Consider the following 21469-nt stretch of genomic DNA (forward strand, 5'->3'; position numbering starts at 1 on the left):
TTTTCGCTCGCTCTGCCATATCCTTGCCTTATCCTGCCCTATCCCACTTGCCTTATTTGCCTTATCCCACCCTCCCACCTGCCTTATATTTGCTTGAAGATCGTTGATTTGCGGGTTTCGCTGCGGCTCGATTTTCGTTACAGACTCGTTTCACCTTGCTTTGCATTCGAGGAACATTTCGTCTATTGAATGCTACCTACCGCCCAACACCTCCGAAACTCGACCAAAGACGTTTAACTTCAAGAAGGTACCCAGTCTCTTCCTCTGTCTCTCCGTCTTCATCGCTCTCGCTCTCGTCTATTCGCTCCTCTCGTCCAAGCAGCCGACGACAGCCCTCCTTCCTCCCTTCCCTCCTCCTCTCGACCTTCCCTCCCTCAACAAGATGGTCTCCCCTCTCACCTACCTGACGGTCGCTCCCACCGCTAAGCACACCGCCACCGTCGTCTTTGCTCACGGTCTTGGAGATTCTGGAGCCGGCTGGTACGTTCTTTCGCTCGTTTCCATCTCAGCCTCGAGGGAAGGAGATTGCGAGCTCACCGTCACTCCTCTCGTCCATTCCCCCTTTGTACAGGCTCCCAGTCGCAAAGATGCTCGCTCCAGCTCTTCCTTACGTCAAGGTAAGCTTCACAAAGATCTCAATGGTCCCTGATGCAGAGCTCCCTTCGAATCGAAGGAAAGGATCTCCAGGAGGGCTCGGTGGGCTGAACCTTGGCCGCCTTTGTCCCTGCACCTTCCCTACCACCAGTGGATCCTCCCCAACGCTCCTGAACTCCCCATCACTCTCGCGTACGGACAGTCGATGCCCGCTTGGTTCGATCTTTCCTCCCTCGAGAAGCTCACCGATGCTGCTTCAGAGGACGTCGCTGGCCTCACCTCCTCCGCCTCCGCCATCCAGTCTATCGTTCTCCAGTCATCTCTCGATCTCTCCCCAGGAAGGACTGTAGTTGGAGGCTTCTCCCAAGGTGAGCAATCATCCTAAACGAAGCTGAGTCCCGTCGGAGGACCCCTCTTACGACGCGACGCTCACCCTCTCGTTCTTCCTCTCGCTTCAGGATGCGCCGTCGGACTCCTCGCCGGTCTCACCAAACCCGAGAACGATACTCAGCGAGGCAAGGAGATCGCGAAGGCTGTCGGAGGAGTCGTGGCCCTCTCGGGGTGGCTGCCTTTGAGGACGAGCATCGAGGGAAGACTTCACGATGGAGCTAAGAACCTGCCTATCTTCTGGGGTCACGGAAAGGCTGATCAGGTCGTTAACTGGCAGTGTGAGTTGAAGGAATGACTGGTTTGTCAACGGTACTCAGGCAGCTCGAGCTGACCTTTCCTTCTCCACGTCGCGTTCGTTTCTTTCCGATCAGTCGGAAACGCGTCCATCAAGCTCATGACGGGAGACTTGGGTTTCAAGACCGTCCCTGCCGGGACCGTTTCTGGTCCAGGATGCCGATTCGAGAGCTACCCTGGTATGGGACATTCGTCATCGCCTGAGGAGTTGAAGCATCTCGCTCAATGGTGGGTCTTGCTTTCCTCCCTTCCTTCGATTCTCCTTTTCTCTCTGACGCCTCTTCTTCCATTTCGCTTCACTCAGGCTCACTGAGGTTCTCCCTCCTATTTAGATACAGATGCCAGATTCTACTCTTCTCGATCTATAGACATGGTGTATCTCGAGTTGGTTTTAGAACTTTGACGCGTCGCGATAACGAACGTCCTCCACTCTCTCTCTCCGTTTCTGTTCTCCTCTGTTCGAGACTGGCTCCCACACAAGAGTCTCAACCACATCGTATCCTTTGTTATCCTTCACCTTACGTCCTCAGACGGAAGCCTTAGAACGAAGAACCTCTTTCGACGAACGAAGGCAGGAACGCGTCTCACTCCTCTCTTCCTCTCGTCTCCCTGCTCTCTCAAAAAAACAAAAGCCGTCATCGAAACTCAACGAAAACTACACTACTCGAAAACCACCACACTAAAAACAATATCTCCTTCATCTGCCTCCCTCTCCGCCCGCTCACAAAGCTATCAAGTCCTCCACCACGACCACCTCCTTCTTCGTCGTCTCGAACGGCACGTTGGGCACCTCCGGGAAGAGTCCGTGGTTCGGTACCGACGGGAAAGCGGCCGCTGCTGCTGCTGGATACTGCTGTTGTTGAGGTGGAGGAGGTTGGTACTGGTAGGAGAGGGTTTGGGTTGGTGGAGGAGGCTGAGGTTGAGATGGGTAGGAGGGTTGGGCGTAAGGGTCGTGTGGAGTTGCTGATGGAGGGAAGGTAACGTTAGGTTGCTCGTAAGGTGAGGAGGAAGAGTAGTTGGTCGTTGGTGTTGAAGTGGAGGCGGAAGCGGGCGTCCAAGGCGACGCGTTTGGGTTGAGGGAAGGCTGGGTGGTGGAGGGAGGTTCCGAAGGGTAGGGGTTCGATGCTGATGGGAAGGACTGCAGCTGTTGTTGTTGCTGAGCGATTGGGGAGCGAGGTTGCTGCTCTTCGGGACCGGGTGGAGGAGGAGCGCTGGCGATTCCGGTCGAAGAAGCCATCGACGTCGACCGTTCGAGAGGAGGGTGTTGTTGTTGAGGTTGATTCGACGACGGCGAGGGACCAACGATGACCCATGAGTTCTGATTGGGATCCCAGATGTATTGCTGCTGCTGCTGGTCGGGGTGCTGCTGCTGCTGCTGCTGGGGAGGAGGAGTCCAGGCTTGAGCGTTCGGATCGGGTTGAGGAGCCCATGACTGAGCTTGAGGGTTGGGTTGGTAGGGTTGAGATGGTTGTTCGTTAGATTGAGGAGTGGAGGCAGGGAGGGAAGGGTAGACGGAGGAAGGTTGAGGTTGTTGTTGAGGGTACGGGGAAGAGGAGGAATGAGGAGGAGGAGCTTGCTGGTGGTACTGCTGCTGCTGAGGCGTTGGGGTGTGCTGTGGCGATCCCCAGGGGTTCGGTTGGCCGTAAGGAGACTGCTGAGGGTAGCCTCCCGCCCAAGGCTGCTGCTGCTGCTGAGACGACGACGCGCCGTTCTCCCATCCTCCTCCGTTCGAGGGCTGAGCTCCGTAGCCTTGGTAAGGCTGCTGCTGATTGTACTGAGAAGGAGGTTGACCGTAAGGAGCGTATCCTCCGTAGCTCTGCTGCTGCTGGTAGTGTTGCTGCTCGTACTGCTGGCGCTGTCGCTCCGAGTGAGCGTGCTGTTCGCTGAGGAGTTGATCGTAGAGCTTGACCGCCGAGGAGAGCTTTCCCTGCATCTCGTTGAGGACGTCTGAGGTTAAAAAGGTTTCGAAAGAGGAGAGGGACGAAGGTGAGCTCGTGTTCGCATCGAAGCCGTTCTTCGACTTCGAGAGAAAAAGAAGGCGAAGAGACTCACATTCCTTCCTTCCCGCCTCGTTCAACCCCTCTCCCAATTTCCCTCTCAGCCCACTCGCATTCCCGTAGAGCTCGTGAGCATGAGGGTACCTCCTCAGATCCGGTTCTCCCTGCCTCGCAGCCTGCTCGATCGTCTGCGAGAACGTCAAGATCGCGTCTGTCTCCCTCGGTGTGAGCTCGACGGGGTTGACGTACTGAAGATCGAAACAAGGGGAAAAAACCCGTCAGCTATCGAGTCTCACGGCAAGCCCCTTCGCCCTACGACAGAGAAAGCGAACGCAGAACTCACAGATCTCCTCTCCTCCCCTCCTCCCTCCTCTCCTACTCCAACGGGCGCACTCGGCGCGTCCCTCATCTCCTTCAAACTCGCCTCGATCGCCGCTCTCAGATCCTCATCCTCCTCCCCATCGGTTCCTTCCTCTTTCCTTCCTCCTCGGATGGGAGGTTCGCTGACGGTAGGGACGAAGCCAGGTCGGTTGGTTCCAGAGGAGGCTTGGGATTCGGCGAGGGAGAGGGCGATGGCTCGAGCGAGGTCGGAGTCTGGGTGATGGGATTTCCGAGGGATGGCTGGAGCGGGACCTGCTGCTGCTTGTTTTTGGGCGTGGAGGAGAGATGCTCTGGGTGAACGGGTGGTGGAGGGAAGGAAGGTGTGAGCTTCGAGCTCGAAGCTCTCCGAAGGTCGCACGAGAACGAGAAGGGGAAGAGCTGTACGCACTGCTTAGCCAACCCACCCGTCTTACTCTTCCCCCAGCATCCATCACAGACCCTGACCTCCTCGACGATCCCAAAGTGAGGAAGAGGCATCAAATGGCTTGAGCACCCTTGATCGAACACCTTCCCACAGTTTCGACAGTGGTGCTTCCTGTTGGTGAAAGAGAAGGGAGTTCGACATCGAAGGCAGACTTCCGAGTCTATCCAGGCTGGAGCTGTCGAGGTGGAGAGGAGAGCGGCGGCGTTGGAGATGGTGGGAGGAGGAGGGAAGCTGATGCCTGTTCAAGAGGGAAGGGACGGAGGATTGGTGAGCTCGACCGTTTCCGTCAGAGGAACCAGCTCTTCCTCTGAGCTGAGAGAGCAGAATGGGATGGCGGTAGGAAGAAGGAGGAGAACGTACCTTCATCCTTCATTCCTCTGTAGACCTCGCAGACATAACTGAGCTCTGGTTTGGATTGAAAGGCGAGAGCCCATTGCTGGAAGAGGTCGAGTCCGACTCGTTTGACTTCCGCGTTGGTAGACTTCAAGGCGTGAAGAGAATAGATAAGATCAAGTCAGCTCCAAGGAAGACGATGCAAGCCCGAGAAGAGAGATATAGGTGAAACTGAGCTCACCTGAAGCTTGAGGATGGAAGCGAGGTTGTCGATGAAGTCCCTGGCGGCGACCTCTGCGAGAAAGTGATCTCCTCCGTTCTTGATGCAGCAATCGATAAGCTGGAAACAAGACGAGATAGAGGAGAGGAGTCAGCACTCGCGTGTACGAGAGGGAGGTTCTACGAGTGCTTCTAGAGGGTGGTTCGCATCGACCATCTCTCGGTTGACGAGATGGCTCCGCTGACGTGGAGGAGCACGAGCTTCGATCTCGCTCGCTTCCCTTGAGCTTTTGAGCGAGATTTTTTTTCGAGGACGGATGGGCGGAATGTCGATAGAGCTCTCCTAAAGACCGAGGAGGTCGAGAGAGAAAGGGGAAGGGAGGGAGGACTCACTCCAAACGAGAGCTTCTGGACGTTTGGGTTCTTGTCTCCGACCTTCCTCTTGAGAGAAGCGACGGCTGCTTTGGGAAGAACCGATTTCGCTCGAATCTGATCGGCAATCTCGAGAGAAGTAGCGATGTCCTCAGTCCCTATGGGGAGGTTCGGCGAAGTAGCCTTGTCTGTGGAAGAAGGAAGGAGAGGAGAGGAGGAGCGGAAGGGACGATGGTCAGCGAGAGAGGCGGAAGGTGGTGGCGAGAGACTCACCGACTAAGAGATCGAATGGAGAAGCAGCCCATATCCACGAGGCCATAGTTCAGAAAAGGAGAAGGAAAAAGAGTACTGGTCGTTGGGAGGGAAACGAGAGGAATCAATCGAGCCGTTCTCTCGTTTCGCCTTTCGGACGACTCGAGCTCTTCTCTTCTCCCTCTGTCGTCCACCTCCTCAGCTTCCACGACAAGAAGCTCCCCCTCCCCCTCCCCTCTCCTCTTCTCTCAGTCAAAAGGGCCGCCTTCACTGGCAGATCCACTCGAAACAACAACAAGAACAAGCCTCCAAGGCTCGACAACAAGTCCTCCCTTCGATCCCCTCCTTCCTCCCTTCTCCTTCTTCCCCTCCCCTCCTTCTCGGTTCGCATCCTATCTTTATACGACAATCAAGACCTCAAAACCAGAGAATAGACTTTTCACCATCGACCTAGGCAGCCCGAATCGATAAACAACTCCTTCCGCTCTCTACAAACCACCCAACCTCCCTCTTTCCTCTCCTTCCACCACCTCCTCCTTCCTCAGGATGCCTCTCGGACAAGGGTTCTCCCACTCGTCGGCTCCGGTCAAGGTGAGTTCATCATTCTCTCTATCCGCAGTCTGTATACTGACTCTTCTTCTCGTTCTCTCTCCTCCTCCAGGTGATCACAGAGATCCAGTTTGGAATCCTCTCTCCAGAGGAGATCGTTCGTTCTCCTCCTTCTCCTTCCCCTCCTCCCTCCTCCCTCCCCTCCGTCTGTTGTCGTTCTTGCAATCCCATCCAAAAGATTGCTAACCACAACTCTCTGGCTCTGGGATAAAACAGAAAGCCTACTCGGTCGGATTGATCGAGTATCCAGAAGTCATGGACGAGGCGACAGCCAGACCCAAGCGAGGAGGTCTCATGGATCCCAAACTCGGAACGATCGATAGGAACTTCAAGTGCGAGACCTGTGGAGAGGGCATGCAGGAGTGTCCAGGACATTTCGGTCACATCGAGTTGGCCAGACCTGTTTTCCATATCGGTGAGTCGAGAGAGGGACGCGAAGGAAGGAGAAGGAGGAGCTCGTTCTTCTTCTCGAGTCTTTTGTCGGCTGAAGGTTGGGGTGGTGGCGAGGATACTGACTCTTTATTACCTCTTTGGTCGTTGGAATCTACAGGATTCATGATCAAGGTCAAGAAGATCCTCGAGTGCATCTGTGTGAACTGTGCGAAACTCAAGGTCGACGACGTTCGTTCTCTCCCTTCCTTCCTTCCCTTCCTTCCTCCCTTCTCCTTCCCATTCGTCGCCTTCTCTCGCACTGGTTCTTACGCCGTTCCTTGTTCTCCATCTTCCCTTCTCTCGACTACAGCGCGACCCCGTCATCCGTCAACTCGTCAAGCGGATACCAGCCAAGGATCGTCTCAAGTACATCTGGGAGCGAGCGAAGGGAAAGACGTCGTGTGAGACGGACGAGCCGAAGCGAGAGGATCAGGAGGAGGGAGCACCGGTGGAACCGGATGGGTTTGGTCACGGAGGGTGTGGGCATGTGCAGCCGGTGATTAGGAAGGAGGGTCTGAAGCTGTTTATGGTGTACAAGAAGGGGAAGGAGGACGATGAGGTTCGTTCAGCTTTCCATCTCTCCCTCCTTCGCTCTCTCCTCCCTCTCCCCTCCTTCGCTTCGCCTCTTCGTCAAGCGGTGGAGCCGTTTCCATACTCACCATCTACTTCTCGTTCTTCTTCTTCGCCCGTCTCTACCAGGACAACAAGATGACTCAACCCGAGAAGCGACCTTTCCCAGCCTCGGACGTCCATCAACTCCTTCGCAAGATGTCCTCGGACGATCTTCGCATCATGGGTCTCTCCGAAGAGTTTGCTCGTCCAGACTGGATGATTCTCACCGTTCTCCCCGTTCCACCTCCACCGGTTCGACCTTCCATCGCCGTCGACGGAGGAGCCATGCGATCCGAGGACGATCTGACCTTCAAGCTCGCCGAGATCCTCAAGGCCAGCATGCGAGTGAGGACGATGGAGCAGGAGGGAGCTCCTCCTCATCTTATTCAGGAGTTTGAGCAGCTGCTTCAGGTGAGTTGAGGTTTGAAAGGGGAAGGGCCGTAAGGGCCGACGCGTTGAGCTTCGTTCCCTGACCTCCTTCCTTCCCTCCGACGCTTCTCTTTTTCTCCTCTCTCAGTACCACGTCGCCACCTACATGGACAACGACATCGCCGGTATTCCTCAAGCGATGCAGAAGTCTGGTCGACCCGTCAAAGCTATCCGAGCTCGTCTGAAGGGAAAGGAAGGTCGTCTGCGAGGAAACCTGATGGGAAAGCGAGTCGACTTCTCTGCTCGAACAGTCATCACCGGAGATCCCAACCTTCAGCTCGATCAAGTCGGAGTTCCCAAGAGTATCGCTATGACGCTTACCTACCCAGAACGAGGTGAGTTTCTGTCTCCACCGACCGGGTTCGAACGAAGAACGAAGCGCTAAACCGTCCTCCCTTTCGTTTCGAACAGTCACTCCTTACAACATCTCCCACCTCCAAGAACTCGTCAACCAAGGACCTCAGAACCACCCTGGAGCTCGATATGTCCTTCGAGATACGGGAGAGAGGATCGATTTGAGGTACAACAAGAACAACGCTTGTGCTCTTCAGTACGGTTGGATCGTCGAGCGACATCTCAAGGACGGAGAGTGAGTCTCGTCTCGTCTTCCCTCCTTCGACCTTCGACCTCGAAGCTGACTGTTTCGTTCTGTTCTTCAGCTTCATCCTCTTCAACCGACAGCCTTCGCTTCACAAGATGTCCATGATGTGCCATCGAGTCAAGGTCATGCCTTACTCGACTTTCCGACTGAATCTCTCGGTTCGTTCTTCTCGTCGCGTCTCGATTCTCTTCCGTTTCGATTTCCTCGAGCTGACCTTCGTTCCTCACTCTTCGTTCTTCAGGTCACTTCCCCTTATAACGCCGATTTCGATGGAGACGAGATGAACTTGCAGTACGTTCGGCTCGAGACGTCGAGACGTCGAGAACGTTGCTGACCTCTCCCTCTCTCCTTCTTCCCACTCTTCAGCGTCCCTCAATCCGAGGAAACTCGAGCAGAGCTTAGTCAGATCGCCTGGGTACCTCGTCAGGTACGTTTTTTTTTATCTGCATTCGCTCGCTCGTCTCTCGTCTCGTCTCCCAACTCACCCTCCCTTCCCGCTCTCCCCTCCATTCTCGTTCCCTCCTTCTCAGATTATCTCTCCCCAAGCCAACAAGCCCGTCATGGGTATCGTCCAGGACACCCTCCTCGGAGTCAGGAAGTTCACGCTTCGAGACACCTTCCTCGAGTGGGCTCAGGTTCAGAACATCCTCCTCTGGCTTCCCAACTGGGACGGATCGATCCCGACGCCGTGCATCATCAAGCCGAAGCCGCTCTGGTCAGGGAAGCAGATCCTCAGCATGACGCTCCCGAAGGGAATCAACATCGCCAAACGAGCCGACGTCCCTTCGCCGAATCATGTCGAGGACGAGGAGGTCATCGTCGAGAACGGAGAGCTCATCTGCGGGATCATCATCAAGAAGATGGCCGGAGCCTCAGCCAACGGATTCATCGACGTTATCTTCAGGGAGAAGGGACCCGAGGCCGCTCGAGACTGGATCTCAACGTGTCAGCTCGTCATCAACTACTGGCTCTTCCACAACGGATTCTCAGTCGGAATTGGAGACACCATCGCCGATCGAGGAACGATGGACTCGATCTCGAACCGACTCAAGGAGGCCAAGGACGGAGTCCTCCAGCTCATCAAGGACGGAGAGCTCGACGCTATCAAGAGGCAGCCCGGAATGACGATTCGAGAGACGTTCGAGGCGGAGGCGACCAAGCTCCTCAACGAGGCTCGAGATTTCGCCGGAAAGGCTGGTCAGAAGAACCTCAAGGACGCCAACAACGTCAAGCAGATGGTCGTCTCCGGATCCAAGGGATCGTTCATCAATATTTCGCAGATGTCAGGAGTCGTAGGACAGCAGATCGTCGAGGGAAAGCGAATCCCTTTCGGTTTCCGTCATCGAACTCTCGTGAGTCGTCTTTCCTTCTTCTCTCACTCTTTCTTTCTCTTTTCCTTCGAGCTCTTCTCGTCGAGAACTGTTTGTTGACGCGTCGTTTCTTTCCTCTCTCTTTCCTCAGCCTCACTTCGCTAAGGACGACTACGGAACCGAGTCGAGAGGATTCGTCGAGAACTCGTACCTCCGAGGACTCACTCCCTCCGAGTTCTTCTTCCACGCCATGGGAGGACGAGAAGGTCTCATCGATACCGCCATCAAGACCGCCGAGACGGGATACATCCAACGTCGTCTCGTCAAGGCTCTCGAGGACGTCAAGGTCTGCTACGACGGAACCGTTCGAAACGCCAGCGGAGACATCCTTCAGTTCGTCTACGGAGAGGACGGAATGGACGCCGCCTTCATGGAGAACCAAACCCTTCACGGAAACAGGCTCGACGATCAAGCCTTCGAGGACAAGTACCGAGTCGACGTTCTCGACCCTCGAGCTCGATTCCCGTCCAAGGTCGTCCAGGTCGGAATCGACGCGACGTCGGCGGATCTCCAGGAGCTTCTCGACGAGGAGTGGGCACGACTCCTCGACGATCGTCGTCTTCTTCGAACGTTCATCATGAAGGACAACCTCTCGTCGGTTCCTCTCCCGGTCAACATCAGTCGAATCATCCAGAACGGACAGCAGATCTTCCACCTCGACACTCGGAAACCCAGCGACCTCGAACCAGCCTACATCATCGAGAAGGTCCACGAGCTCGGAGAACGTCTCATCGTCGTTCGAGGAGAGGACAACCTCGCTCTCGAGGCTCAGGTCAACTCGACGCTCCTCTTCCGGATCCTCCTTCGGTCCAACCTCGCCACCCGAGTCGTTCTCGTCGAGCACCACCTCAACAAGGAGGTCTTCGACTGGGTCTGCGGAGAAATCGAGACCAAGTTCAACCAGTCGATCGTCAACGCAGGAGAGATGTGCGGAGTGCTCGCCGCTCAGTCGATTGGAGAACCAGCGACCCAGATGACGCTCAACACGTTCCATTACGCTGGAGTCTCGTCGAAGAACGTCACGCTCGGAGTCCCTCGTCTCAAGGAGGTCATGAACGTCGCCGTCAACATCAAGACGCCTTCCCTCTCGGTCTTCCTCACCCCAGAGTACCGAGGAGATCAACTCATGGCCAAGTCGGTTCAGACGGAACTCGAGCACGCTACCCTTCGAACCGTCACCGCCGCCGTCGAGATCATCTTCGACCCGGATCCGGATCAAACCAACGTCGAGGAGGACAAGGAGTTCGTCGAACAGTTCTTCGCCATGCCCGACGAGGGAATCGAGGAGAAGCTCGAGAGGATGTCGCCGTGGGTCCTTCGACTCGAGCTCGACCGAGCGAAGATGCTCGACAAGGATCTCGAGATCGACGCCGTTGCGAGGAAGATCCAGGAGAAGTTCGCCGACGACCTTCACGTCATCTACTCGGATCAGAACTCGGAGAAGCTCATCCTTCGATGCAGGACCATCAGCGAGGACGCCGACAAGAACGATCCCGACATCCAGGAGAACGAGGACATGTTCCTCCAGAAGCTCGAAGCCGAACTCCTCGACAAGATCGATCTCAAGGGAATCAACGGAATCACTCGAGTCTTCATGACCAACAAGGACGATCGTCTGCAGGAGGTCTCGAACCGAGGACAGTGGGAGAAGGTCAAGGAGTGGTACCTCGAAACCGACGGATCCAACTTCAAACGAGTCCTCGCCGTCGATGGAGTCGACGCCGTTCGAACCTACTCCAACAACTGCGTCGAGATCTACGACACCCTCGGAGTCGAAGCAGGACGAGCCGCCCTCTACTCGGAACTTCACCTCGTCATCTCGTTCGGAGGATCCTACGTCAACTACCGACATCTCTCCCTCCTCTGCGACCTCATGACCCAACGAGGGAAGCTCATGTCCATCACCCGTCACGGAATCAACAGGACCGACGCGGGAGCCCTCTCGAGGTGTTCGTTCGAGGAGACGGTCGAGATCCTGATGGAGGCGGCGGCGATTGGAGACGTGGACGACTGTCAGGGAGTGGCGGAGAACGTCTTGCTGGGACAGGTCGCTCACATGGGGACGGGAGCGTTCGACGTGAGCTTGGATATGGAGATGTTGAAGGATGTGGTGATCGATCATCGGCTGCCTATCGCTGCGATGATGGCGGCGAGAGCGGAGGGAGGGATGACGCCTGGACCAGGAGGAGGAGCGACGCCTTACGAGCAAGGGTCGCCTTACAACGTGAGTTCATGCTCTGCTTTCAAACCCTCTTTCGTTCTCTGCCTCGATCTCGAAAGAAAATCACCCAACTGACTGATCTTCTCTTCATTCCTTGCGCTCGTTTAGCAATTCGTCGCCGACGCTGGAGCTGCCTTCTCTCCCATGGGACATCAGACGGGAGGAGACGAAGCCGGAGCGTTCAACTACCTCTCGTTCGGTCAGAGTCCTATGGGTGCGCTGGGTGGAATGAGTCCTGCAACGGGATACTCGCCAACGTGAGTTGAACTCTCCTCTGGATTTCGATCTTCGACGCGTCTTCTCCTTTGCTGACTTCGTTCTGTCTTTCCTTCACAACGAATCAGATCTCCCTCGTACTCTCCTACTTCACCCTTCATGCCTCAATCTCCCTTCCACACGGCGACGAGTCCCTTCGGAGCTTCCCCCTTCTCGAGCTCGCCGTTCGCCTCGAGAGCGGGTCAGGCTGCTTCTCCCCTTTACAGTCCTTCCTCGTGAGTCTAGCTTCACTTCTTCCTCGTGTTCGTTCGACAATCGGCTTAGCTGACCTCGAATCTTTCTCCTTCTCACAGTCCTTCGTTCAGGTTCGTTCTTGTCGAAACAAACTGCTCGGTCTCTCTTCTTCACGCGTCTGACCTCTCCTTCTCTCTTTCTTTTCCTCCTGCAGTCCCGCTTCCCCAAGCTTCTCCCCAGCATCTCCATCTTTCAGTCCAGCATCTCCTTCCTTCTCGCCAGCGTCGCCCTCCTTTTCTCCCGCTTCGCCTTCCTTCTCACCCGCGTCCCCCAACTACTCTCCCTCCTCTCCTCAGCTGCACTACTCCCCTGCAAGCCCTCGGTTCGGTTACTCGCCTACTTCGCCTACAGGAGGACCCTCGAGGATGTCGCCTGCCAGTCCGACGTACTCGCCTGCTTGTAAGTTTTCTCGTCTCTTTGATCTCTCAAAACGAAGAACGATTCGCTGACCTCACGTTCGTTTCTTCTCTTCGCAGCTCCCGCCTTCTCCCCAGCCTCCCCCACCTACTCTCCTGCCTCCCCAACCTTCTCCCCAGCAAGTCCCTCCTTCTCACCTCGATCCCCCGTCGTCGGCAGCCCGAACGCCAACGGATCGAGCTCGGTGCCTTCGTGGAAGAAGAAGGCGGCGGGAAGTGGGTCGGCGGCGTCGCCTAGTTGGAAGAAGTAGTTCAGCGAGGCTGAGTTGAGAGGAAAGGGTGTGGGATCGTCGGTTCGGTTTTGGTTTTTGGTCTCGGTCTAGTTTCTGTCTTTTTTTGAGTCGCAGTAGGAGTAGTAGCGTCGACCTTCGTCTCGTTTCTTCTCGCTCCTCGTTCTCTCTCTCTTTCTTTTATTTTTTTTCTGTTTCGACTTTGTAGAGAGTACATTACTACAAGTTTGTTCTTTTGGAGGAGTCGGCCTGGAAAGGGAAGAGAAACGAAACGAAACGAAGAGGGAAAGGAAAGAGGAAAGGAGGAGCGAGAGACGCGGCGGCGTGTTGGTCGAGCTCACGAAAAGAGAGAGGAGGTATGGGTGTGAAGCGAGAGAGGGCATAGACCGATGGTGAAAGGTGCGAGGAGATGATAGGTGCCCTCCTCTCGAGGCGGTAAACGGGAGGGAAGCAAAGACGGGAAGGGAGAGAGGGCGGTCGGAGCGGACGCGCATGTACTCAGCTTTCTCGCCAGCCGAGGGTCGGAAGATCTTTTCAACTTTCTAGCGAGTTTAGAAACGTTTCGCCTGCTCAGATCTCTGGTTGCTGGCACAATCGACTTAAAGTTGGAGGCCAGGGAAGGCGTGGACGCGCTCTAAGATGGTCTCGTTTTCGGTTCCCTTCTGCCCGAACGAGAGGACGTCGCAGACTAGGTATCTATGTCAACCGCTCCCTTTTGCGAGCGGAAGAACTCCCTCTCTTCTCTTCTCTTCCAAGGGCCCAGGCTCAAAAAGGTACAGACTAATGCAGACGAGGGCAAAGAGACCGTCTTTGCCAAGGCTCTCCCTCGTTTGATCTCCCCTTCAGCCCCTCCCCCTCGTGCTCGACTTTCTTCCTTCCTCGACCTTCCTGCTTGGGGATTCCTTAGCAGTGGTCAAGCCGAGACGGCACAGATATAGAGACAGGATGAAAGTCAAAGTCATCAAAGAGCGCAAGAGATAGCTACATCTTATCGCGTCCAGGAACGAGACGCGTCAAACGAGTTTCCAAACTGCTCCCTTCGTTCTGATCCCTCGAAGGCGCCTTTCCTCTCCCTTCGATCAATCCTCAGGGAGGTGGAGCGCGCGATGCCACAGACGAACGTTCGCATCCCTCCAACTCTCGAAACGTGCTCTCTCTTTGCTCCATATAAAAGACCCGACTCAGACCTGGCCCTTTTCTTCTCTCCTCAAACCACAACGAGCCCATCCGCCCCTTCCTTCTTCCCTTCCTTTCCCTCCTTCACCAAAGGAAACACTAGATTCAAGATGACTACGTCTTTGTGGAACAGTTTCACCGCCCTCGAGAGGAGGAACATGGCGATTTGTGAGTGGACTCTCTTTCTCTGTTTGACTCCGCTCGGTCTTCGAAGCTGAAGTTCTTTCTTTTCTTGCTTCCTGATAGACATCGTCGGTATCATGCTCTACAAGCTTGGTCTCGAGTCCTTCAATGGATCCATGTGAGTTTTTTCTCGGCTTCGAGGGGAAAGTGAAGAAGCGGAACGAGGGCTGACCCGCTTCCTTCTCTGATCGTGTGCGCCTTCTTCTCTCTTTAAATTTTTGCCTCCGTCCAGCGTGACTTTGGCTACCGATAGGTTCAAATCTGCCAACACTTTCTCCAAACTCGGTGCACTTACCGGTTTGAACCAAGCAATGCAGGTGCGTCGAAGTTCGAGGGCTGAAACGAACGACGGGAGGAAGCTGACCGCTGTTCGCTCCTCTTTCGTTCTCAGGTCGTCGGATCCGTCTTGATCGCTCCTCTCATCAAGAGGTGAGCTCGTTTCCTGATCTGTAACTCTGATCGCTTCGCTACTCGAGCTGACCTCCTTTCTCTCCCCTCAGGTTCCCAACCAAAAGCGTCCTTTCTTTTGCCATCGTAACCTTCGGGCTCATCACTACGCTCTTCTTGATCATCGACGCTGCTACCGGAGGAAAGATGAAGACCCAGAACAACAACAAGGTCAAGTACGGATCCTGGGAGTGAGTACAGCAGCAGGAGAAGAGGCTGAGTCTTGTTTTCGTTCGACCGTCGCTGATCTCTCCTCTTGTTTCTTCCCTCGCACAGCCCCAACGCTCTCTTCCCTCTCTACATGATCTCTGGTATCGCCTACGGTGAGACCTGTCTTCTACCTTTACTCGTCGAAGCTACTGGAAGGTCGAACGAGGCGAAGAGGGAACGAACAGACGAAACTGACCTGGATCCGTCGTTGCTTTGCTCTCGCTTCATTTCAGGAATGGTCGAGCTCATCCGACGAGTTATCCCTCGAGATCTGGTGGGAGGGGATGTTCAGAAACTCAGGAAGATGGACGCTATCGTGCGTAGTACCTTTCTTTCCCTCACTTCGAAGAGGAGAAGCGAGACTGACTCCTCTTCATCGACGCGCCGTCGTCCCCCTCCTCTTTCCTTCAACACCACAGGTTCACGTCCTTTACGAGGTCGCCGGGACTGCTGGAGCGTTGCTCTCAGTGTTCATGATCAAACGATACGGAAACAACTACTCCTTCCTCATCACGCCGCCTCTCTTTGCTGTCGCTGGTCTGGCTTGGTGGTTCGTCGGAACGATGGGTCACGTCTCTCCCTCTCAGCAGGTCGCTCTCGTGAGTGTTCTTCTCCGTTCTGCTTCCTCTGACTTCGGCTGACCTACCCTACATTCGTTTAAACAGGATGGAATCGATAAGGAGCACGAGTCTTACTTCAAATCTGTCGCGACTGGAGTCAAGGCGTTCGGAAGGTGAGTTCGACGCGTCCTCTCCCCTGAGACCACCGCTGACTTCCTTCCTTCTTCCTTTCTCCTATCCAGGTCTACCTACAAGGGAGCTTTCATCATCTTCTCCGACCGAAAGTTCATCTGGCTCCTTCCTGGATACTCCTTCGCTCGTGAGTAGATCTTGTTGAAGGGCAGGAAAGAGAACGCTGACGACCTTCCTCCTTTCCCGCCCTTCAGTTTACGGTCACCGATACCTCGAGAACGGAATCGCCCCCGCCATCGCCAAGAGGATCATGTTGGACTCTTCCTACTCTCAAATCATGGTCTGCGGATCCAACTTTGGGAGAGCTGTTCGGTGCTCTTTCGGTCCTCCTCTTGACCAAGCACGTCCGAACTCCTTTGCCTTTCGTGAGTTCATTTCGAGTCCCTCTTACCCAACAGGGAGCATATCTATCATTTCGAGCGCAATGTAGGACCCTTCGCTGACTCTCATCCCACGTTCTCTTCCCCTCTTCAGCTTCGATTCGACGCGTTGGCCCTTTTGATTGTTTGGTACCTTCCCTCGTATTCCCACAAGATCGTCCCTCACGTCAATCTCTACGCTTGGAAGATCGCCTTTTCCTTCATTCCTATCAGTTTCGGATGGGCAGCTGGGTGAGTAAACATCTTAGTGTTGGCAGTCGAAGAATGGAAACGAAGCTGACCTCTTCCCTCTCCCGTCCCAAGTGATGTGTCCCTCGCCGCTTTCATTCAAGCCTCTCTCGCCAGGATGGAGTCTCAGGACAAGGAAGTCTCCGCTCTAGGAAGTGTCATGGCTTTCCTCTTCTCCTCTTACATCATCCTCTACGTCAGTACACGCTCTACAACTGCCCGAAACTCGAACGCGTCGTTGACCCTCCTCTCTTCCTTTTCCTCAGGCCGTCTTGGGTTCTCTCCTCGGAAAATACATCGATATCGTCTTCGCCGAAGACAAGCATATATACAAGGCTCTCGTAAACGTTGGTGGTGTTCAGGTGAGGAGATCTTCCCTTTGTCTCGAGGTTTCGTTCGAACCGAGAGACTCACGCGACGCGTCTTTCCCTTCCTCTCTCTTCCCCTTCAGTTCACCGTTCTTGCCGCCATCGTAATTGCAGCTACCTTCATTCCCAAGGTATGTATGCTTTTCGTTTCGTCACGTTCCTCGGTCTACTTCCTTGTCTTCGTCTCGAAACTGACCTTCGTCTACTCCCTCCGTCCCGTCTCTCTCTTTTCCTCCCTCTCCTCCCTCCCACCCTCTCCCCGCTGCCCTTCATCCCCTTCCTGCTTTCGCCACTTTAAGGGAGCCTTCGCCTTCAACCCCGACATCATCAACGACGCTCATCTGGACGGAGAGGTCGACGAGGAGCAGAACGTCAACGAGCTCGACAAGGACGGCAAGAAGCGAAACTCTGACTCCGACGAGGAGTACGAGAAGCCCGTCAAGACCACCGATGTTGGTGCTATGCTTTAAATCCTTGTTTCTGAAATTTTCTACGGGGGATCTAGAAGGGGAGGAGGGTAAATAGGGCAGACTTGACCTTCTTCCCCGACCGTTTGCTCGGATTGTTCTTGCTTTTTGGCTGCTTTATTGTTCTTCTCCTTTCTATTACGACTTGCTTCTGATTATGTCTTACTTGACGAACTCAAACGGGAGGAGAGAAAGAGAACGGAACGATCCGAAAATGGGAAACGCGTCGCACTTCCCTTCTTTTCCTCGACTCGACGACATGCCTCGAAAGGAACGAGGAGAACGAAACATGCGATAAACAAAGCAAAAGACCAAAGCAGCGAAACGGACGGAGATCTAGAATTGTACGGAAAACGAGAGCGAAGAGAGAAGTCGAGCCGAAACGAGATGTAAGAACGAAAGACGAACCAAAAAAAAGCCAATCACCAATTCACCCCAGGTCCCCTCGGGAAGTACTTCGGATCGTGTAGGTACGCCTGAACCTTTTCCGCATCCTCCCAGTTCCCTTCCATCGACTGTATCCAGGCAAAATCCAGACCCTCTGCCGCCTCGAGAGCGTTCCTCGGCCGTGGCATCCTCTCGTTCGGAATCTCCCCTCGAGCGTCTTTCGCATGGAAAGCCTCAGCCGCAGCGAATCCTCCACCGTTGCAGTGAGGGTACAACCAGTCGTCTTTGTGGAGGCCGGTTTGTTGCCATTTCTGTTGGCGAGAGAGAAGGGGAAGAGGTGAGAGATCGCTTTGCGACGACGAGGAGGAAGAGGGCGGGGAGGAGACGAACCTCGTGGTGCTGCATGGCGATGGATTGAGCTTCGATGTCGAGAGGTTTGGCCTGCATGTTGGTAGGAAGGAAAGAAGTCAGATGAAGGTCTGAAGGAAGAGGAACAATGGAAGGGAAACAGAGAGAGGGGACGAACGGTTTCGGCGTCGACTTGAGCGAGGAAGGCTTTCCTCTTCCGAGCGATCTCCTCCTCGAGAGCTCTGCGAACGAAAGCGAAAAAGTTCAGCAAGCGAGAGAAATGTGCAAGGCCAAAAGTGTAACTCACTTGTTCTTCTTCGCCTCGGTTGACAGCTTAAGGTTGGAAGAGGAAGCCTGGAGAAAGGAGGGAGGTTCGAACAAAGAACGTCAGCGCTTCGAACTCGAGTAGAAGGAAGGACACGGATACAAAGCAGCTCTCACCTGTGGAGAAGAAACGTCCCCAGGAAGCAGCGACGTCAACCATCCAGATCCCTTCGCGGCTACGGCCTTGGGTTTGGGTTTCGAGGACGAGGGAGTTGACGTTCCACTCGATCCTCCGATCTTCGTGCGATCCTTCGGTGTTGAGGTTCCGTCGTTGGACTTGAGAAGCGTCTTCTTTGGGAGGAGCTGAGAAGAGGAGCCGGAGGCTTTGGAGGAGGTAGTGATGGTAGAAGTGGAAGAAGCCTTCGAGATCTTGGGTGTTGAAGAAGAGGACGCGACGGGTTTGGCGGACGAGTTCGAAGCCGGAGACGCGACGGTGGGAGTGGAGGCCGAAGATTTGGAGACGAGACTCTTGGACGAGTTTTTGAGGTTGGGGAAGGACTTCTTGTTGAGGTTCGGCTTCTTGGGTGCCTCCTCCTCGCTCGAACTCGAGCTCGACCTGCTGCTCTCCTCCTCCTCGGACGACTCGATCCTGTTCGACTGGGACGACTTCTTCGCCTTCTTGACGGGTGGAGGCTTGATGAGTTCCGAGGTGACTGTTCGACTCGACTTGACGGGAGATTTGGTTTCATCCTCCTCATCCTCCTCCTCCTCCTCCTGGGTCAGAGGGGACGAGTCGGGTTCGGGCTCCTTCCTCTTCGACGGCGGCTGCACCTTCGGTTTGGGACTCGTCTTGATCTCCACGAAGTCGTCCGAGTCGTCGGAATCGGGAAGAGCTCGTTCCTTCCCCTTCCTCGAGGGTACCGATGGGCGGGGAGATGGTTGAGAAGCGAGAGAAGGTGGTTGGGGATGGGTCGCTCTCTCCTTGACGGCGCCGGTTCGGATGGGTTCGACTGCTCGAGGTTCCTTCTCCTTCTCCTTCCCTTTTTCCTTCGACTCAGGGCGCGTCTTGCCTTCCATCTCGACCTTCTCCTCCGTCTTGACCTCCATCTTGGGCTCCACCCGAGGAGGATCTCTGGCGTCCTTCGTCTCCGAGGGTCGTTCCTCTGTCGAAGTGGGATTCGGCGACGGCTTCGACTTCTTGGGCTGGGACGACGACGCTGACGAGCCTGATTTCCTCTTGAACGACGGAAGGGACCTAGGAGCGTCGGCTGATGCGAGGGAGCTGGGAGCGAGGGGTTTGCTGTCGACCTCCATGTCCTCGATCTTCGTCGAATCAGACGTCGATGGTCCTACGACGATTCCGACCGAGTCCTCCTCCTTGACGAGGGGAGAAGCGAAGGCGGTCTCTCCGACGTGATCTCTTGGAGGCGAGGGCGCAGCGGCGGAGGGAAGGAGAGAAGCGCTCTCGAGGACGAGAGGAGTTGTTGGACCGGGAACGGAGGAGGGAGTGGTACGACCGAAGGGGTTGGCGGCCTTGGGAGTGAGAAGATCTTGCTTGAAGGGGAGAGGGTCGGCGAGAGGAGGGCGAGCTTCGGCTTTCTCGAAGGATGGGGCGGTAGAAGTTGGCGGGATGGGGAGTGGAGAGGCGTTCGACGCGACGGGGAGGAGGTCCGAGGTGGTCGAGGGAGGAGCGACGTCGTGCTTGTCGAGGATGGGATCCTATAGAGACAGAACCCAGAAAGGTAAGTTCAAACTTGCTGCTTGGGAGGAAAGAACTTAACGAAGCGTTCCTACTCACCTTCGAATCCTCGGCGGGCTCTCGCTGCCTCTCCGGTTCCACGTTCGGTTTCTCCTCGACCAACGTCGTCTCCAATTCGACCAGAGGCGTGGGATCGACGAGCTCGAGCCTTGAAGTTGATGAAGAGGGCGAAGGTCCAAGGGCGAAGGGATTCGAGGACCTGGGTGCTTCGACGGGACGAGGCTTCACCTCCTCCTTTACTGACGGCGCTGCTGGGAGAGAAACGATCGTCTCGGTCTTGATCTCTTCCTGAGGAGCTGAGTCCATCATCGACGAAGGAGGGTGTTCCTCCACCGAGGAGGAGGAGGGTTCCGGGAGGACAGGCTCGATCTTGATCTCGGGAAGAGGGGACGCGATTGGCGCGGGAGACGGCTCCTTGGGAGGTGCTGGGATCTTGGGAAGGGGTTCCTCCCGCGCTGATGCTGTTGCTAGTGCTGTAACAGCCTCTATAGGGTGAAGAGATTCGTTGGACGGCGTAGCGACGCTTGAGGCGGGAACGGGATCGTCGGGAGTGGTTTGAGGTGGGTCTTCGACGGCTGGAGGAGATGCTGGGGGTTCTGACGCATGTTCTGGAGTGGCGACGGCTGAAAGTGGAGCTTGGGAAGCTGGTGGTAGGAGTGGTTGGTTTAAAGGAGCCGAAGGAGGAGGAGAGGGTTGAGATGGCGCGTCGGCGATGGTTGAAGGAGGAGGGAACGGCTCTCGAGGAGGAGCTTCGAGGATGAACGAAGGAGAGGGTAGGTTGAGGACTGGAGGTGGGGAGGGTGGGTTTGAAGGAGGAGAGAGTGATTTCGATGGAGCTTCGAAGGGAGGGGGAGATGGTCGGGAAGGAGACCCAGCGTCCACTTGAGGAGGAGGAGGAGGAGGAAGGACGTCGGCGGCTCCATCTTCGACGAGAGCTTCTGGTTCGTCGACGAGGTCGGGAGAAAGCAGAGCCTCGTGCTCTTCTGTTTTGACCTCTGGCTCCGGACCTGTCCTTTGCGATCGTCTGCGAATGGGTCCTGCTGCAGCGTTCGTTTGGACGACCTCCTTCTTGACCTTGACGGGCGAGACAGGCACGGAGACCGTAGCGGACTGACTCCTCCTCATGGAAGCCCTTCTCGAAGTCGAGGCTTCGCTCGGTGGCGTCCTCTTGGGTGGAGGAGGTTTGGAGGGAGCTGGGTTGGGAGGGGGAGCGAGGGAGGGTTCGACAGAGTTGCGGGCTGAAGGACCTCCGGTTGACCTTCGACTCCTCCTCGAACGACCTCCTCCTTCGCCAGCGAGCTCGGTTTCGACGACAGGGTGCTATAAGATGGTTAAATGGTTCGAAAGAAGAAAACCTAATCAGTCTGAGCCGGTAGCCAGAGCAAGGGAACAGACGAGGAAGGTCTGAACGAGGGAAGGAAGGGAGGGAAGCGAAGGGTGTGGAACGAACCTCGAACGCAGGAGTCAACTTGTCGTCACTCAAGATCCAGACATCTCCGTCCGCGGTAGGAGACAGCTTCGAAGGCTCTACCCACATCCTTCGCCCTTTCCACGGACCTGGAATCGTACAGATCTCCCACCAGTCCATCCTTTCCATCTCGAAGGTCACCTTTCCTTCCCTGCCAACGATCCTCGTGTCCCACACGTTCAGTTCCGACTTCTGGAGTTTGGGAGCCATCCAGGGAGGTCGCAAGGTTTGAGTGGAGGAAGAGGAAAGAGGGTTTGTCGAGAAGGGAAGATTGTCGGCGTTGGTGGGAAGGAGGGAGGGCTGAACGTCGACGGGGATTTGGAACGAGCTCGCTCGACATTTTCCT

At 55.5% G+C, this 21469-nt stretch overlaps 5 protein-coding genes across 5 annotated transcripts; 3 read left to right on the forward strand and 2 right to left on the reverse strand.

The window, feature by feature from the left end:
- The first annotated feature begins 286 nt into the window (after positions 1-286).
- Positions 287-1805, forward strand: BDY24DRAFT_36560 (putative acyl-protein thioesterase-1). The gene is made up of 6 exons (XM_076637934.1): positions 287-480; positions 572-617; positions 746-962; positions 1053-1262; positions 1356-1506; positions 1583-1805. The coding sequence occupies exons 1-6, from the start codon at positions 383-385 to the stop codon at positions 1608-1610; spliced, it is 750 nt and encodes a 249-aa protein (XP_076497517.1). The 5' UTR covers positions 287-382; the 3' UTR covers positions 1611-1805.
- Positions 1806-3567: 1762 nt separating this feature from the next.
- BDY24DRAFT_339617 (uncharacterized protein) lies at positions 3568-5326 on the reverse strand (the record flags this gene model as incomplete). Its single annotated transcript, XM_076637373.1, has 6 exons — positions 3568-3946; positions 4045-4318; positions 4441-4561; positions 4655-4753; positions 5026-5192; positions 5278-5326. Coding segments are annotated over 6 exons (1089 nt in total), but the record flags the coding sequence as incomplete, so codon positions are not given.
- A 115-nt stretch (positions 5327-5441) lies between these two features.
- Positions 5442-12926, forward strand: RPO21 (DNA-directed RNA polymerase II core subunit RPO21). The gene is made up of 17 exons (XM_076640135.1): positions 5442-5847; positions 5918-5962; positions 6082-6280; positions 6416-6486; positions 6608-6856; positions 6997-7320; positions 7427-7673; positions 7750-7927; positions 7998-8097; positions 8181-8230; positions 8306-8366; positions 8470-9291; positions 9401-11533; positions 11639-11787; positions 11875-12021; positions 12100-12111; positions 12195-12926. Exons 1-17 carry the CDS (start codon positions 5803-5805, stop codon positions 12487-12489), a joined length of 5127 nt encoding a protein of 1708 aa, XP_076497519.1. The 5' UTR covers positions 5442-5802; the 3' UTR covers positions 12490-12926.
- A 978-nt stretch (positions 12927-13904) lies between these two features.
- On the forward strand, positions 13905-16944 carry BDY24DRAFT_409445 (major facilitator superfamily domain-containing protein). The gene is made up of 17 exons (XM_076642821.1): positions 13905-14030; positions 14109-14163; positions 14278-14362; positions 14437-14474; positions 14546-14683; positions 14769-14815; positions 14936-15018; positions 15122-15301; positions 15368-15435; positions 15505-15581; positions 15649-15734; positions 15760-15819; positions 15929-16065; positions 16138-16258; positions 16329-16424; positions 16514-16561; positions 16730-16944. The coding sequence occupies exons 1-17, from the start codon at positions 13973-13975 to the stop codon at positions 16898-16900; spliced, it is 1548 nt and encodes a 515-aa protein (XP_076497520.1). The 5' UTR covers positions 13905-13972; the 3' UTR covers positions 16901-16944.
- A 225-nt stretch (positions 16945-17169) lies between these two features.
- BDY24DRAFT_386674 (uncharacterized protein) lies at positions 17170-21409 on the reverse strand. The gene is made up of 7 exons (XM_076640136.1): positions 21106-21409; positions 19695-20975; positions 18074-19615; positions 17940-17986; positions 17811-17874; positions 17675-17725; positions 17170-17595 (listed from the first exon to the last, which is right to left on the reverse strand). Exons 1-7 carry the CDS (start codon positions 21331-21333, stop codon positions 17320-17322), a joined length of 3489 nt encoding a protein of 1162 aa, XP_076497521.1. The 5' UTR covers positions 21334-21409; the 3' UTR covers positions 17170-17319.
- Positions 21410-21469: the final 60 nt, after the last annotated feature.

The sequence above is a fragment of the Mrakia frigida genome (genome assembly GCF_051309035.1).
Source record: "Mrakia frigida strain ATCC 22029 unplaced genomic scaffold BDY24scaffold_12, whole genome shotgun sequence".
In the NCBI taxonomy this organism is placed as follows: domain Eukaryota; kingdom Fungi; phylum Basidiomycota; class Tremellomycetes; order Cystofilobasidiales; family Mrakiaceae; genus Mrakia; species Mrakia frigida.